Below are 16,593 nucleotides of genomic sequence, written 5' to 3' on the forward strand. Positions count from 1 at the left end.
TTACTGGTATAGGGCTGGTGAAAAATGAAATGCTGCCAACCACACATGATGAATTATATGATATCTACTGCGTTCATTATTGCCTTTACTCTTAAGAACATTGTGAGTATTGCCAAAAGACGAGGAAACAGGCTCAGAGTGGTTCAGCAACTTGTTCAAGGTCAAATACTTCATGCCAAAACTGAAATTTAAATCCATGTGGCTGATGCTCAAGCAAATGTTGATGAAGATCTGTGATAGCAGGCACTGATACATGGTTGGTAGGGGCATAAAAATTGGTAAAAATTTCTTTGAAAGATAACTTGGCAATATGTATCAAATGAAAAGTTCATGTATTCTTCGTCTTTGGAATTTCACTTCTAGAATGTTTATGATATAGTAGAAATGACCTTTAGTAAGGAATTAGTTAAATAAAGATCTATTTGTAAAATGGAATACTATGCAGCCATGAAGAAGGTGTTATAGGTATATCTGAATATACTGACGTAGAATGATCTGCAAGATAAATGATTAAGAAAAAAAAAGCTGTAACCAACACTCTTGTGTTGTTTTAAAAGGGACTGCCTGCCTAAAGAGACAGGAAATTGTGAATACTATTGTGAGGCCAATTATATAATTTTTAACAGAGGTCTGAGGTTAATTTTTAATTGGTATCTGCAGTTTCCATATCTTCAAGTAGCAGAATAGTGAGCTATTGATTAGGATATGGAACTACCTTATGAAATAGAAATAATAATTTTTATGGTATTAGTTAAAAGATTTTCTTTCCAGCCTGTCTTGCTATATTCCTGAAGTTTTTTTCTTTTCTGACTTGACTTACCTAAATCTTCAGAGTTAAAAGGGAACTTAGAAATCATGTAATTTGGTATTTATTAACACTGAGTCGCAGGCTCCCAGTGAGTCCTGAAATCAATTTTGTGGGTCACAACCAGCATTATTTCATTCATTAAAAATTAAATAATGTAGGTTAAAACAGAAAGTATCAGAGTACGTTATATTATATTGGAAAACTTTATGTTTTACAGTATGATTTGTGTGTATGTATATGTGTCTGTGTGTAGTGTGTGTGTTTATATGTGCCTATACATATGTGTGATCTGTATATGCATGTGCTTTTTGTATGTGCATTTTTGTATGTGTTGTGCGTTTATGCACGCATGTATGTGTGTGTTGCTGTTTAAACATATTTCTTGCTGTTGGTCCTGGACTAAAAAGTTTAAAATTCACTGTCCAAGTATAAAATATCTTATTTTACGGATAAGAAAATGGAGGCTCAGACAGGCAAAGTGACTTGTCCAAGATGAACAGCAGAGCTAGAATTCCTACTCAGATGTCTGGATTTACAGATTTCATCCTATTTTGTAGATGCCTCTGTTGCCAGAGATTCTGAGGACTTTAAGGAATGGAAAGGTCGGTCACTGGATTTTCTTTTTTGAAAGACCGTGAAGAACAATGTGGCAGATGGACTGAAGGGGACCTGAGTGGAGGCTAGGACTCCCTCTGGTCAAAAATTTTTATATCAGCCCTGGTGAGAACAGGTGACACCCCGAAGGCATTGGCCTGAGACCTGCCAAGGAGGAGAAAGTAGTGAAATTTATTTGAAGGCAGCGATGACAGGACCTGGTGATGACTGAATTTGAAGTGGCACAGTAGAAGTCAAGAGTAAGTTCCAAGTTTCAGACTTGGGTACCTGAGTAAATGATAGGGCTGTTTGCTGGACAGAGAGAACAGGAGAAGAAGTAGTTTCAAGGACAAAGATAATGAGAATAGATTTGAGATGTCTTTGGAACTTTCCAATAGAGACTTCCAGAGGGGAGTGAGAAATCCAGCTGAGAATGCAGAAGAGAGCTCAGGGGTAGAGATAATTACCTGAGAGTCACCAGTGGAAGTTGAAGAACAGCTCTGAAATAATTCTTTCTTCTGGGATCCTTTAGTCCCCACCCCTGAGTGTGGTTTCCAGGGTTTCTTATTCGAAGGCTCTGAGCAGAAACTTCTCATGGCACGTCACCTCAACCAAATGCCACAGAAATGCAAAGTGAAAGCACTGGGGACTGACTCAGAAACCAAACCTACAAATTCTCCTCTCAGAGGCTCTTTATTTACTCGTTTGGTTTCCATTTGTGCCAGTATAATTAAACAACGCTTGTTTTCTTTTACTTGGAACCTCTTTATTTGGGACTTCCCTCTGGTAGGGGCAGCAGCCACTCCGAGGACTTACCCCAGAGACCTCAGAACAGAAATAGCTTCATTTCCACTTGAACTGTTATTTCTCTGCCTAAAGAATCTTCCTGACCAATAATCCTGCTAACCCTTTATGGGAAATTCGGTCTCTGGACTCTACAGATGTTAGATTCACAGTGAAACCGTGGAATACTCCCATTTATTAAAAATTCCATTCATATTCTCCAAGCTGAAAACAAATCATATTTTGGGCTGTAGGGGTAGCCACTCTAAATGACCCAACTGACTAATGGTTTCCTTTATGATATACATTTCCTGTGAATTCCAAGGGAATTCGTGAAATAGAGGGAAAAAGAAATATTCTCTTATTTCACTTTTTATATAGATGTCTGAGGCTTTGTTGGGAGGTTACATGGGTATGAGGCAGAGATATTTCTTAGTGGCAGCTATCAAACTGGGGCTACGTTAAAGGACGCTGGAAGCAGAATTTGCCTGGATTGAATGTATCTAGACATTTTCCACTGGCCACAAATACAGGATTTGTCACAGAGTAAATTAGTGACTTTAACAGGTCACGTTACCTTTCCAGGCTTCATATCTTTCTCTTCAAGGAAAGGAGAAAGGGGATCAATCATCACTAACTTTCCTTCTGGATCTAAAAGTGTTGTGATTTTATGAATGACTTTAAGGTAGCCCTCATTTAAAGGACAATTGTATCAGACACTTTAGAAAGATAAATACAATTTTCTTTGACTTCATCTTCACTCAATTCATTGGGCAAATACGCATGGAGAGCTATCATGTGCCTAGCATTGTGCTGGTGCAAGGGAAACTTAGGGCGGAGGTCATGGTACCCTACACTTGCAGTTATAGGGGAATCAAGGTAGCCATGTTCCAGGGGCAGCAATGACCTGAGCTTTCTATTTCTGACTCTGCTAGAATGCTCAGTATAAAATAGAGTCAAATTCTGATAACTTATTGTCAGGAATTTACTTTCTTTTATGCATTGTTGTATCTTCAGTGCTTAGAAGAATTTCCAATACATTGTTGGTGATTGATTATGGTGTAATGATGGGGCATGAGTTTGAAGGTCATACTTAAAGGTGGTGGAAACATGAGCGAATACAATTGTCTTCAAATGGAAGTATGTTTATCCCAAAAGAATTTACAAAAACTTTCCAGGGGGTAGATAGGATTGAATAACTTTAGGGGAATCAACTTCTGGGTTCTCAACTGCTGTATAAGTCATTTCACAAAGTTGATGTGCTTGAGAGCGACTGAGAAAGTTATCCTATTGGCTTCTTTCCCACCTTCCCTTTTATGCTGCTCTTTACTACTTAGTCATGAATGGCTTTTCTCTCCAGTTTCACTGAGATGCAGTTCTCCAGGCAGTAGAAAGCACCCGAGAAGAAACCCTTTAATGTATAGGGACAAGTGTGCAACAATAAATGGCTCTAATGACTGGCTAATAAACGTTTGCAGGGCAAGTGGTTTCCAATTCTTTGCTGTCAAAAAAATTCAGGTAGAACCTAATGGAGTTGTCATCTGTCATCTAATAGATCACTAAAAATATTTTTTCATAATAGATCACAATGTCATTTTTGCCATATCATTCAAAGAGAACCCCCTAAATTAATTGATGTTGCTATAACAAGATTCTTTCCATTTTCACCTACTAATTCATGAACAAGTTATGTCTATAAATATAATAATGGGAATAGAAATGATGGAGAACTCTGTCTCATTCTGTCAATAAGCAGTATTTATTGACAGATACATGAATAAATTTGAAAGAGAACAACCTCCCTTCGAAAAAAGATGCATTTCTAATACAATTCCTCTTTATTTTATAATTGTTCACCAAAGTTTATAATATATTTGTTGTTTTAATCAATTGATTAATAATAATATTTGTAATAGGAACTCAGTATAGAAGAATTTTATTACTTCAAATATTATGGTCACAGGAAACTAAAACATTTAATTGAAATTTAGATACATATTTTTATGTAAAGAAGTTTGATAGGGTGATGAATAAAACACTTCTAAAAATGAAATGTAAATACATAAGGACTCTCAATTCTAAAATAAATAAATGATATAAAATTTCCAACAGTTGAAGAGCTTGCTCATTTACTTGTTTTAAAAATGTATGCGATAGTCAAATTGCTTTGGTACTTAAATTTCATTGGATACATAGAAAAAATACATTCAATTGGATATGTCATATATATTTTTAAATGTTTATATTTAGAAAGTTCTAGAAATAATTTTTTTTGCAATGCTTTAAAAGCGTAACAGACAAATTTTGAAGTCAACTAAGAAATGTATGAGGAGTACATAGTTTTAAACATTTTTCTGTAGGCAACAAAGTTTGAAGACCACTAGGCTAATAATTCAAGTGTGGCATCCTAACCCTGGCTGCAAGGTTATCATCAAGCCTTGGGAAATGCCCTTCTTAACCCTTCTGTGTCCATTTCTCTTTCTGCAAAATAAAAAGCACACCCGCTTGCTTTCCCTTATTCTCAGGAAAATGCTGAGATCATATGAGAAATGAAATAATGTGACAAGGTCTAGATTATTTCTGGGGCGTAAGTTGGATACCTTTGGGAAGTTTCAATAACTTTTTCAGGTTAACAGGATACTAGTTAGTTCCCCAGAAAGTATAAAGGAAAGGTATTCTTATTACTACTTTACTGTGGCCTCCCATTTCCCCCAGCTTTGATTCAGCCATTGAAATGTCACTAAAGCATCTCACATTGTGGGGTTAGTTTCTGCATCTCTGCATCATAGGGTTAGCAAGAAGGACCTAACTTTATTTCGGGGCTCCATCCAAGGTTCTGCTCCGATGCTCAGTAATAGAAAACCACAGACTACACAACAGGAAGGCCAACCAGCCTAAACTCCTTTTCCAAATGGCGGTGGGAACACATGGGACTTAGCCCAGAAGGTTCTGAGAATCGGCATTGTTAACACCTATTCAGGAAACAGAAGATGGTCAGTTCACACCATGTGGGTCCCATCAGCTTGGTAAATCATCTGACATATCTTGGATTCAATTCCTTTCCTCTTCGAGATGCTTATAATTTTGTAAGCAATTGATGGGAAGTTAGACCTTGAGCTTCTCATGCAAGTTCATAAAGCATATTAGGTTGTAATGTCTAGCAGGACTTTTAAGGTACTTGCAGTCTTGAAAAAGACATGGAGTTTTAAGTTGCCGCATAAATCTAAGAACTTGTGGGGAAACTGGGTGGTAAGGGACTACATATAAAAAGAAATTAAGAGTAGAATTTCTCTATGAGATGGTATTGAACATTCATTAATTCATTCATTCACTCATTCAACATACATTTACTTAGCTCCTATTGAATGCCATTTGCTGAGCTGGGTATGAAGAACAGAGATAAATGCCCTGCCCTGTTCTCAAGGAGATTTACTCTGTTTGCAGAAAGGCTATAACAATGACAATACTATACAATTACTCAAATGAGAACACTGTGGGAGCAGAGGAGAATAAACAAAAAATTCTTTCTAAGGAAGCAAAAAGGAAGACTTTCTAGAGGAGATGGCATTTGAGCTCAAAGCAGGGAGAAGGCATTTCCGGAATAAAGAACGTCATGTACGAAGGCCTGCAGCCAGGGAGAATTTAGGATCGACGTGGAGCTTAAATGTCGCCTGCTTGAAATCTGAGAGGGAGAGTGTCTAGAGTTAGGCTAGATGAGAAGACAAGAAACAAATTATAACAGCCCTTGAATATCATGCAGAGAATTTACCTTTTATCCTGTGGGCGATAGGCTTTCAAGACATGGAGTGGCACATGTCAAGATCAGATGTTTGTTAGAAACATTACAAGATCACTTAGCTATTTGGAGGGTAGATTGAGGTGACAGGACAGGGTCACAAGATTAGAGATGAGTACAGGCAGGACTCTTTCAGTCTTGACAGAAATCCAGCTTAAATTAGCATAAGCAGAATGAGATATGATTGGCTTCTGTACCAGAATGTCAAAGGGAAGATCTGACTTCAGACAAAATCTAAGAACTTATAGGATGTCCATCAGGGATTTCTCCTTCCCCTGACCATCTCTCAAATCTACTGCTCTCGTTAGCTTCCGATCCAAACTTTCCCTCCACATAGTAGACAAGATGGCTGCCAGGCTTTCATGTCTCCGTTTTAGTATTCAAATATCAATTCCAGGGAAACTTCTTATTAGCTCTGCTGGGGCCACATGCACATCAGTGAACCAATTATTAGTGGAGGGTTGGGGAATGGGTATTTCATTCTGGGTGACTGCCTAGGTCACTCCTGTGGTAGAGGGGCAGGCATCAAGTCTGAGAGCCCCAGGAAAACCACATAAAGAAAGAGATCCCCAAAGAAACCAGAAGAATGGGTATATGCACTGGCAATATACAGACTATAGCTACAACTGACCACAAGAGCAGAATTTGATATGAGAGTGGAAATATGGAAGAAAGGACAAACAAAAGAGGCTTTTTTTTGGCAGGGGGGAGGGGGGCTGTAATTGACATGAGACTTGGTTTTTATTCACTTGATCTTCTAAAACAAAATAGACTTCTGTCTTTAGTAGGTACCTGGATGCTGCCGCTGGGAGAAGATTCCAGGTGTTTGGTAGCCAAAGAGGGCTAAGAAAATATAGAGAGATAAATACATACATAAAATAGAGAGATAAATATATAGATAAGTAAATACATAGAGATATTTATTTGCTTATGATACCCTTCTTGGTTCCCCAAAAGAATTTGAGGCAACTTAAAGGGATAATATAGTAAACTAGAAATCACGTTATCCTAAGTTCTTATTCAATTTATCATAGGTGGGCTGCAAATTTACTTATTTGCTTCCTGGAAGCCAATGCAAAGAGAAAACATTCTGTGTCAAAAAAATTGCAATGATCATCAAAGAAACTTGACTATTATTGGTATTGACATCTGAAAGGAATATCTTCCCAGGCACTCATAAAGCTGTCATTGAGTAATGCTGCAGTAATATCATTCTGCCTATAAACATAATAATACGTTTTGTGGTGCTCTTTCTCAAAACGACTTTCGGTGGTGGCTAATGTCATATAGCTAAAACATTAGTTAATAGAAGTAATGATCTCTGTAACAAACACAGAATATTTTGAAATCTTAGAAAAGTCTTACAGAAGCCAGGTCAACCCAACTGTTAGATGAGTAGTTCGCATTTACTTAGCTGTGAATCCCTTCCCTTGGGGCACATGGTCCTTATTGTCTAATACCAAACTTGCTTCTATTGCTTGTATTCCCAGTCTGGTCCCGAAACGCATTTGTGTAAATGCCCTCTGGAAGAGCTGTACAGAACCAGTGGTCCAACTCCTTCCTCCTTTATACAGCTCAGCCTCCCTATTAGCATACTTCGGATACTTCAGCGTCTTCTTTTCCCCTTCCCAGCTGCCTCTGATACCAGCTTTATCAAATACCTCCCCATTCTCCTCCAGTCTTCTCTGGGCAAGTACTTACATTCGCTCCTCTACTGCTCTGGGCTTTAGGACTGTAAAGGTAAAGCTATCAACTCCTAAAGACCTAGCACCCCCACTTGCAGTGTGGTGAGACTGGTCCATGTTTTTGGGTGGTTTGCGTGATGGGCCTGGAAACTGAAGACAAAGGAATTCCCGATGAAAATGCTTTCTTCTTGAGCCACGAAGCCTGCGTAACTTTGACTTGGGAATGACCGCTAGTCTCAGAAATTTGAAGCAGACCTAAGATTTGGCTTTCATTTTCTGGTGTGATGTGAAAGCAATGCTTCTGGCCTAGTTAATTAGTAGTAGAGGAAAATCCATGCAAGCACCTGAAATGAGAGCCATTTGTATGTAAACTTCCTGCTTTCTTTAAAATTCAAAATTTTGAAGATGAGCGAGTGTATTTGGCCTCAGTAAGAACAGAGGCTTCTAAGATACAAAATCAAGGCAACTGTGAGGTTTTAAAGGAGCGGTTAACTGCCTCAGATAAAAACCAACTCTTGGATGATTTTATAATCCAGAATTCTTGACAATGAATATAATTTAGGAAGTGATACACATGTGTGTACTTTTAAAAAGAGGAAGTGGGCATTTGACTTTTTATTTGAGGGGATTGGGGAGGGCATTGTTTGTTAGTACTATATTGGCACATCAGCTATGCAAATCAGGGGATTCGGCTGATTATAAAAGAAACCAGAGAGAGACTGAGACTTGAAATACAATTTAAATTTCAAAACTGTGATGATTTATCTAGGACATTTTCTTGTAGGAAGCAAATAGACAACAAATTTCAAATGTGGCCCATAAGGCATAATTCAAAACATCAGTGTTTTATTTTTTATTGTTGGGTTTGCCCTTTCCCTCTAAACCCCATTAATTTATATTTACTGAGTGATTCTTGCCTGTTTTGGGGAGGTAGCCCCAAAAAGAGGCTTGAGGAAACTCAAAAGAGGTTTTTAATTGTTTACTTATTGCCTATGCAATTCATAAAACCTGTTAGCCCCGTCAAGGCTGCTTTTGACAAATTCCCTCTAGGCCTCAGGACTTCTGGGGTGTGCCTGGCTCTTAGCTTCATGGGTCCCACTACGATGACTGAGGAATGTCCTCATAGGAACCTGCAGGTCCCTAAAACCTCCGCCTTTCACAGAGGCTCCGCTCACGGAGGTGGCAAATGGGATCCAGGCACCAAAATGCACTGGAAGAAGCGGCTTGGCAAGGCCCACAGTGGAGCTGTGGCCGTCTGCATATGTGACCCGGTTCGCTCGGGCCTCTTTTTGGACAGCACTTCCATTCTCCTCAGTCCTCACATTCTTCTGTCTTGCTCTTGGCCTCAGGTACAGGAAGCGAAAGCTGTTGTCTCCCTAAAGACCCAACCAGCCCACTTGGAGTGTGTGGTAAGACTGGTTTGGGAACTCCGAAAAGGTCCGTGTTCTGTTTCACTCCCACTCTTGATTTAGCCAGAACTGCAGAGAAATGGATTTATTACTCCCATACAAAACATCCCCACACTTAATTATTCCTCCCAAGGCATTTATTACTTCCCTTAAAAAATTACTTAGTCCGACAGAGTTGCCTGGTTGCATGATTCTCAATCTGATTTGCATCTGAGACAATGACACATCTTAAAACCAGCCTTCTTAAGCAGCGGGAACAAGAAGAGTCCTTCACATGACTGGAAAGAGGAGAGATGCTCTGTGATCAGTTAGTAGATTCCTTTCTCCCCTTAGCCTGTAAAAGTCAACATTGCGTGCGCCTTTAACCCTCACATCTAAATTGCTCCCGAAGTGAAGTGTGCGGTCTCACTGTCTTTCAAATGTCATTTTTAATACGTGGGGATGCTCTGTAACCTAAAAAGCCCCCTCACAAGGTGAGATGACATGTCATTACAGACTGTAATTTCTACTGAGAACTAACAGACATCTGGAAGGAAGTAACTTTATGAGGCAGAAAATTAGAGAACTCACTTCCAGCCTTGTCTATGCTTTACCAGAGTCAGGATCCATGCCACTATTCTCTGCAAAGCCAAGAAGCAAATAAGCTATCGACTGAATATAAGAGAAAAGAGACTCTGGTAGTAAAGAATCACTGAGAAAGTTTGAATGCCTGGTCTGGAGAATGAAACTAAAATTGCTTTTTCCATAAGTGTCACTTTTCTACCTTTGTGCTCTTGTACAGTGGTGCAGGAAAGTGCATCCAATCGTTTTTAAAACAAGGGCAGTGTTACAACCATAGGCAAGGGCATTGTTCTAGAACAGAGAAATGTATGAAGAGAAGCATGCAATGGGAAAGAATTTCTTACAACCGATTAATTTCTCCTGGTGAATCGTTCCCTACTAAAGCTGCTAAATGAAAGAACTTTTGGATTCTCACTCAGAAATTAAGAGAACACTTTCATTTTGCATAGCCAGACTATTAATTCACAAATTATTTAATGTAATATTAATTTATACTGACAACGAACTATAAGCCTCAATTAAAATATCCTGAAAAACTCATTTCCCATCAACCTATCTCATAATGAATGTGTCATATCTTATTTAGGAAAAATAAATGAACGTCAGTACAAAAGGTAATTGCTTTCTCTAAGCATCAGAATTCAGCTGAGGTAGTAATAATCAAAGTATAGTCTTGAGGATTACAGAAACCCAAGGCTCATCCAGGTGGGCACCAAAGAAGTTTCTTGTAGTCACTTGATAAATATTTGTGTTTCTGGCATCATAATAAAGTCTGTATTCTTGTTTCCGGCATGAATTCTTTGTGACAAATCCCATTTTGACCCTCTCTTGTTTCTGACCCGATAGCTGAAGGAAAAGATAGAATGGGGACAGGATTTAAACTAAACTGAACAAGTCCACGAACTGAAAAAGGTAAGTCACTGACCTAGAGATGTTTTAGAGGAAACACGTGGCACCTCCAGAGGCAGTGTGGTGGTTCAGAACATAATGTTTGTCTTCAGAGGCCTGGGTTTGTATTCTAGCTCTTTCTTAAAGGACTATGGCTTTCCTTGTTGAGGATTTGCATTAGTTAGGGTGGTGCTAGCTGTTGTAACAAAGAGATTCAATGCAGTATAATGGCTCAAACATAATCATAGGTTGTTTCTCACTCCTGTAACTGTCTGAGCAAATCTTGCTGGACAGCAGGCCACTCTCCTCCTGCAGTGGACTTAGGGACCCAGACTTCTTCCATATCGTGGCTCTGTTATTCTCTAGGTTCTTGTGATTGCAGCTGATATAAGAAGAGAAAGCATGGAGAAAGCAAACTACTTTTTCAAAGGCTTGGCTAAAATCAAGACATAGCACACCCACTCACGTTCTATTGATGAAAATCAGACATGGGTCACATCTAAATGCAAGGGGGTGGTGGGTGAGAAATGTAGTACCTGTTTAGCCACAGGGACAACTCTATAAGCAGGTTGCAAAGCATTGTGTTTTATGTGATCCCATCTTTGTATAAACAAATCGAAATGTAGTTCCTGTTTAGCCACAGGGACAACTCTATAAGTGGGAGGCATGACTTTTAGCAGATGGCTAGTTATATCTGCCATTGGGCTGTTTAGTCATTGACAGCAGAGATAATAATATTCTGTGGAAGGAAAGTCTCTGGATTGTAGATCAAAACTTCAGAGAGGTGAGGGACTTAAGGAAGAGTCAACCAGTCATGGAGAATCAAACTTGAGAACAATGAGACCAAGTCTGACTGAAAGTCAGGCTGAGAGGCTCGTCCCTCAGCAGAGAGTGGGAGTGTAAAGAGTGCCACCAGTCAATGAAAGTGTCAAAAGGGCAGGTCCCAATGACCATAGAGTTTTTCTTCAGGAGAAGACTCTCTGGTTCGTTCTGTACTGAAGGCTACAGTTACAAAGATGGCTGAGGTTTGCCTCACCCCTCAAACAGGAAATAGAGAAAAAAAAAATCTGTATTCAGGAAGCAGATGACAATCCTTGGAGGCTCTCTCTCTTTGTGTAAGTGACACGGAGAGGGTTGGGGGCAGGGGGAGAGAGAGAGAGAGAAAGTTATGTCAAGGAAGTGACACCCATACTCTTTAAAGATAAAAATGAATTTGCGTTTGTCAGACAGTAGGAGTTGGTCCAATTTTGTTGCACAGAATCAAACTTCTCTGCAATGGCTTCACCTGTTCTTCCACATTTTAATTCGCTCTCTGTACTCTCAAGTATCTAAACATAATACCAAGTAATGATTAAAGAAAAAATGAAGTTATCACAGAATAAAAGCACAAGTAGGTATAAGTACAAGCATACTTACTGCATTACTATTTTTAGTTGCAGAAATAGGAAAAGATCCTTAATGTCCATCATTTATTAAAGGGAATGGCTGAATAAAGTATGTTCCATCATACTGGGGTGACTATACAGCTGTTAGGAAGAATGACTTAGATTTGTAACGTACTGTCTACAAGGATGTCCATGGCTAAAGCAGGTTGCGAAGCATTGTGTTTTATGTGATCCCACCTTGGTATAAACAAATCAAAACGCAAATCCTATATATGTGTGTAAGAATACATTCCTAGTTTTAACATTGATATTTGAAGGAGGAGGGGACTTGAAGGTGGAAGTTATTAACTTTTCCCTTAAGCATGCTTTGTAAACTAATGATTAATAAACAAGGAAAAACCCACAAGGGTGTGTTAAATCTCAGACACTGGTAAAACACAGAATGACTCCTCCACATGAATCCTGGTCATTTACTTCTCCTTTCAACAATTATTTATTGAGGAGCTACTGGGTGCCAGGTACTTTCGTGGAGATTATTTTATTTAGTTGTTAGAATAATCCCGAGAGCTTATATACAGGTGAGAAGATAACATATAGCTTTATTAACTTGCTCAAGGTCAAATCATTAGGAAGATGATGGTGTCAGCTTTTGTGCCCAGTTCTTTCTGGCCCCAGAGCCCGGGTGCTCTTGATTGCACTTCGCTCTCTTAAAACTGGGAAGGCAGGTGGCCTTATTTTTTAGGTCAGTTAATCTAGCATTCTAACTAAGCCTAGTGAAGGGCCCTACTTTTAAGTATGGAGGGGTGATCTAGAGCACATGAGAATCCTGTTGTGATTAATCCCAGTCCTTGCCGAAAAATCTAAGCAAGAGGACGGGAAAGACCCAATCTTGAAAGATGGGTGAGTCACGTGGTGACATCTCTGCCAGGGCCAGAGAAGTGTGAAAGGGACATTGGACGCCAAGTGGAATCTTCTTTAAGGATCTCTAGATGGTGAGAACTACTCTACCTTTAGTTTGCTTTGACCCTGGAGGTGTTTCCAGGGGTCTTTGTGATGTAATCTCACTGGTCTTCCATCTCTTTTTAGTTATAATTATGGACTTCAAACAACTGAAGAGTTTAGAGGTCCTGGGTTTCTTCAGACCACATTTCTAGCCAGAAAGATTGCATTGCTTAAGACAAAGAGAAAATTCATTTCTAAATTTTTATTGAAATTGGCAATTCTGGCAAAGACTTAAAAAATTAAGACTATCTTTCTTGGTGGGCTGTTTTGGCGTCATCACTCCAGGTTGTGGATGTCTCTGGAGGTTTAGGTCACACTGCTGCTCTTACTGGGCACAGGCATTTTTTTATAGCATTCTTTCTAAGTTAGCTCTCCCCACAAGTTCCAAATTAATAGGAATACATTTCAATTAGAAAAATACTAGATACTAAGAAAATAGTTAAAGAAAAGCTAAAAAGGAAGAAAGTCTCAGGTAGTTGTTCTCAACATTAGTATTACCTAGTGGCCTTTAAAAAAACCCCGACGTCTAGGGCACACCCTGGGCCAATTAAATCACTATCTGTGGGGGCGGGACCCAGGCCCCAATGGTTGCTAAGTTCCCCAGGTGGTTCCACTATGCTGCTAAAGATGAGAACCACTGCTCGCTGACCAACATTCTTACCCAGCTGAAGAAGCACAGGACCAACAGCTGTGCCTGGATCCCTGGGACTGGGATCAACCCTGGAGATGACAGCTGGTACAGGACTTCACGGCTGTTAGAGACTGCCAGGCAGAGAGGACTTGAGGCCCCATCCTTTAGTGTAGTGGGGCGTGCACAACCTGCCACACATCCTCACACACACACACACTCTCTCATTTAGCCAACTCACAAAAGCGGAAATACACTTATGGGCTGCTTTATTTTTCTAAATAAAAATAACTTGATTGAGTCCCCTAAAAATGATTAGTGTTAACAATTTAAGATTATAGAAGACTATGAAAATGGGCCACTCTTACTTAAAATATCTAGCTGGGTATTTTCAAGAAAGGAAAATGCAGACAGTTGTCTAAACGTCTATATTCAGATTACATCATGGACCTTAGAGTGAAACCTGGTAGTCTGTGGGTGGTTCTGGAATGTTGATTGCTCATCTCTGTCTTAGTTTGTGGTTCCCTAATACCTGCCTCAACATTAGCTACTTAAATTGATTTTCTGAAGCTCTCTGCTTATTGGGGAATAACTTGGAATCTACTTCTTTAGACTTGGCATTTTTTCTTCATGAGACTAATGAAAGTGGTTAAAACTGGAAAAATGGCAAGAGCTGGTCTTGAGCAAAGTGTAAATGTAAGCTTAGTGTGTTCATGTGGCAAACTGGTAGCTGCAGTTTTGACGTAGTAATAGGCTCTGATAAGACCAGCAGCATTTCAATGGTATAGCGCTCAAATTCCAGATTGATAACTTCGAATAATAACAGAAGTGCTATTTCTGCTATGTTGATGTCGTCTTCTTTGGATCACTCACACACACGCCCTCACTCAGACACACACACTCACACATGGGTCCCCAACTTTCTGCAATTTGCTGTACTGCTTGTCCTCATCCTCGGGAGCTCTGTACTTTTTCACTAATAAAAGCTTCCCGGTGAAGAATTTAGTTGGGGAAGAGAGAAAAAGAAATATGGCGAGTGTACGGCTTGCTAGTGAGCAAAAAGACATATCATATGAAACAAAGTTTTGATTTTTATTTTACATATTTATACATAAAACTTTCAAGGAACCCTCTGAATCCAACAGAATGTTAATAGCACATCTAAAGATGAACTTCAGGTAGTCAACATTCACAAAATGTTGAAAACTGATTAAAATATACATATTACGGAGAGCTACAACTTCACTACGAGGCAGGCATGTATTTTTTGACTTGTATAGCACCGTCATTTACAGTTCTTCGTTAAAACTACAGTGAAGAATGAAAGTAGTCAATGGTAAAATACTGCTCCAACTTAAAATCTCTAAACAAATAAAAATAAAGTTGAAACTACCCTCTTTTATTAACCATGATTTGTGGTGGTGTAAGTACTGTACATTTTTTTGTAACAATATTTTATTAAAATGCCTGATATTTAGTGGTACAGTAAAAAAATTAAAATAAATTAAGAAGCAAAGGCCAATCACTGGACGTTAAGCTTCAAACATTACCAATGACTAACACTGATGTGTGTTTCTGCGCCACCTTTAACAACAGCATTTTTACAACCACAGAAGCAAAATAAAGTCTAGCTTGTCCTCTGGTTGGATGGCTTCTTTTCACTTTGCAGGCATTTTTTCTGCCATGTGCTTCTGCTGGCTTTCAGCATGTCTGTAAAATTAGTAATACAATTGTTTAGTGCTAAGAAGAAAGATTCAAGCTGCTTTCCAATCAACAGCTAAAACATCCTCCAAACTGAGGTTCAGAGCTACTCAGAGTGAAATCAAGAGAAACAAGAAACAGTTCTTAATTCCAAGAGATTTGCCCTCTTCGATTTTTATATTCTATATGTGATTCCTTTTATTTAATAAGCCACTGGATTCACCTGGGATTGGCAGATGTCACTTCCTTTGAGAAGAAAAGTGCTTTGTTTAAAAATGAAAAGCGATGTCTCTCGGATTATTTATCCCACAAAAGTTTACTATGTGCCTTCTACGTGGCAGGCACTGCTCTGGTGCGAGGGGTTTGGGGTAAACAGACAATAAGCTCTTTGTTCTCACAGAGCATATATTCCAAAGGAGAGAGAAATAAGGAACAAATAGCAAACAAATAGTGAGCAGATAGAAAATAAGTGCCAAGCAAAAAGTCAAAACAAGGTGGTGGGACAAAGCAACCTTTTGACTGCTTCATCTAAACACACCGCACACACACAGACACAAATCTAAGTATTAACAAGGCTTCCGACAACTCTGAAACCAGTTCCATTCTTACAAAAGCTCATGTCTTCCTAACAAATGGTAGGCCTTTGTGAATGTAAAGATTTTCCATGTTTTCATACTCTTCCCCACTCTCAATCAGTCCCAAGGGCATGATTGTGGCAGTGAGGGTAGGCGTAGGGCGAGGTGAGTCTTATTCATCAAGCCCTGTTATGGCCTGTGAGCCCAAAAGGCTGGCCAACCTGGCACCTGGCTGGTGGAGACAGAGCGGGAGGAATTGGCCAAGCTGCTTACATTACTTGAGTTAAATGTCTTCTCAGGGAATGGTAGGGTCTGAAGGCTGCAAAAGACAAATGTTTTGAAGGAGGACTTTAGGAAATTATAAATTTGTCAAGAGAAAAGTAACTCAGGATATGGTTTCTGGCTGTAAGCAAAGGATCGGGGCAGTTTTCGTGTGCTGCCCTGATTTGGGTAGTCAGTGACGTCAAGCTTAACTCATTGGTTTTATGCACAATGTCTCACATCTGTGGAACAGGGAAGACAAACCACAAATATTTTCAGAAATAGGGAAGTGACAACAGTGTCCTTGCCACATTCGGCAGCCCACAAATAATTGATGATATTCATTTAACAATAAAAGAACTCAAGAAAGAGTTATCATCAGCTCTTCTATTCCTAAAAAAAAAATTATGCCCTTTAGCAGACCACCTGTTTATGTGTATAAAAGAACCTTGATCATATTCACAAAGTAGCTCATGGGCCTCATTTAAAGGCATTCAGCTCAAGAAATATTTTGATG

General features: G+C 39.2%; 1 protein-coding gene across 6 annotated transcripts in view; it reads right to left on the reverse strand.

The window, feature by feature from the left end:
• Window positions 1–14,610: 14,610 nt before the first annotated feature.
• LOC102887821 (schwannomin-interacting protein 1) overlaps window positions 14,611–16,593 on the reverse strand; it is a 136,869-nt gene continuing 134,886 nt past the window's right edge. For all 6 annotated transcript variants that reach the window (XM_025044220.1, XM_015586514.2, XM_015586513.2 and 3 more), the window contains one exon: window positions 14,611–15,249. In XM_025044220.1, the coding sequence (XP_024899988.1) occupies window positions 15,241–15,249 (9 nt within the window). In that variant the 3' untranslated portion in view covers window positions 14,611–15,240. The remainder of the gene's footprint in view (window positions 15,250–16,593) is intronic.

This window comes from Pteropus alecto, unplaced genomic scaffold (genome assembly GCF_000325575.1).
Source record: "Pteropus alecto unplaced genomic scaffold, ASM32557v1 scaffold81, whole genome shotgun sequence".
NCBI classification, from domain to species: Eukaryota; Metazoa; Chordata; class Mammalia; order Chiroptera; family Pteropodidae; genus Pteropus; species Pteropus alecto.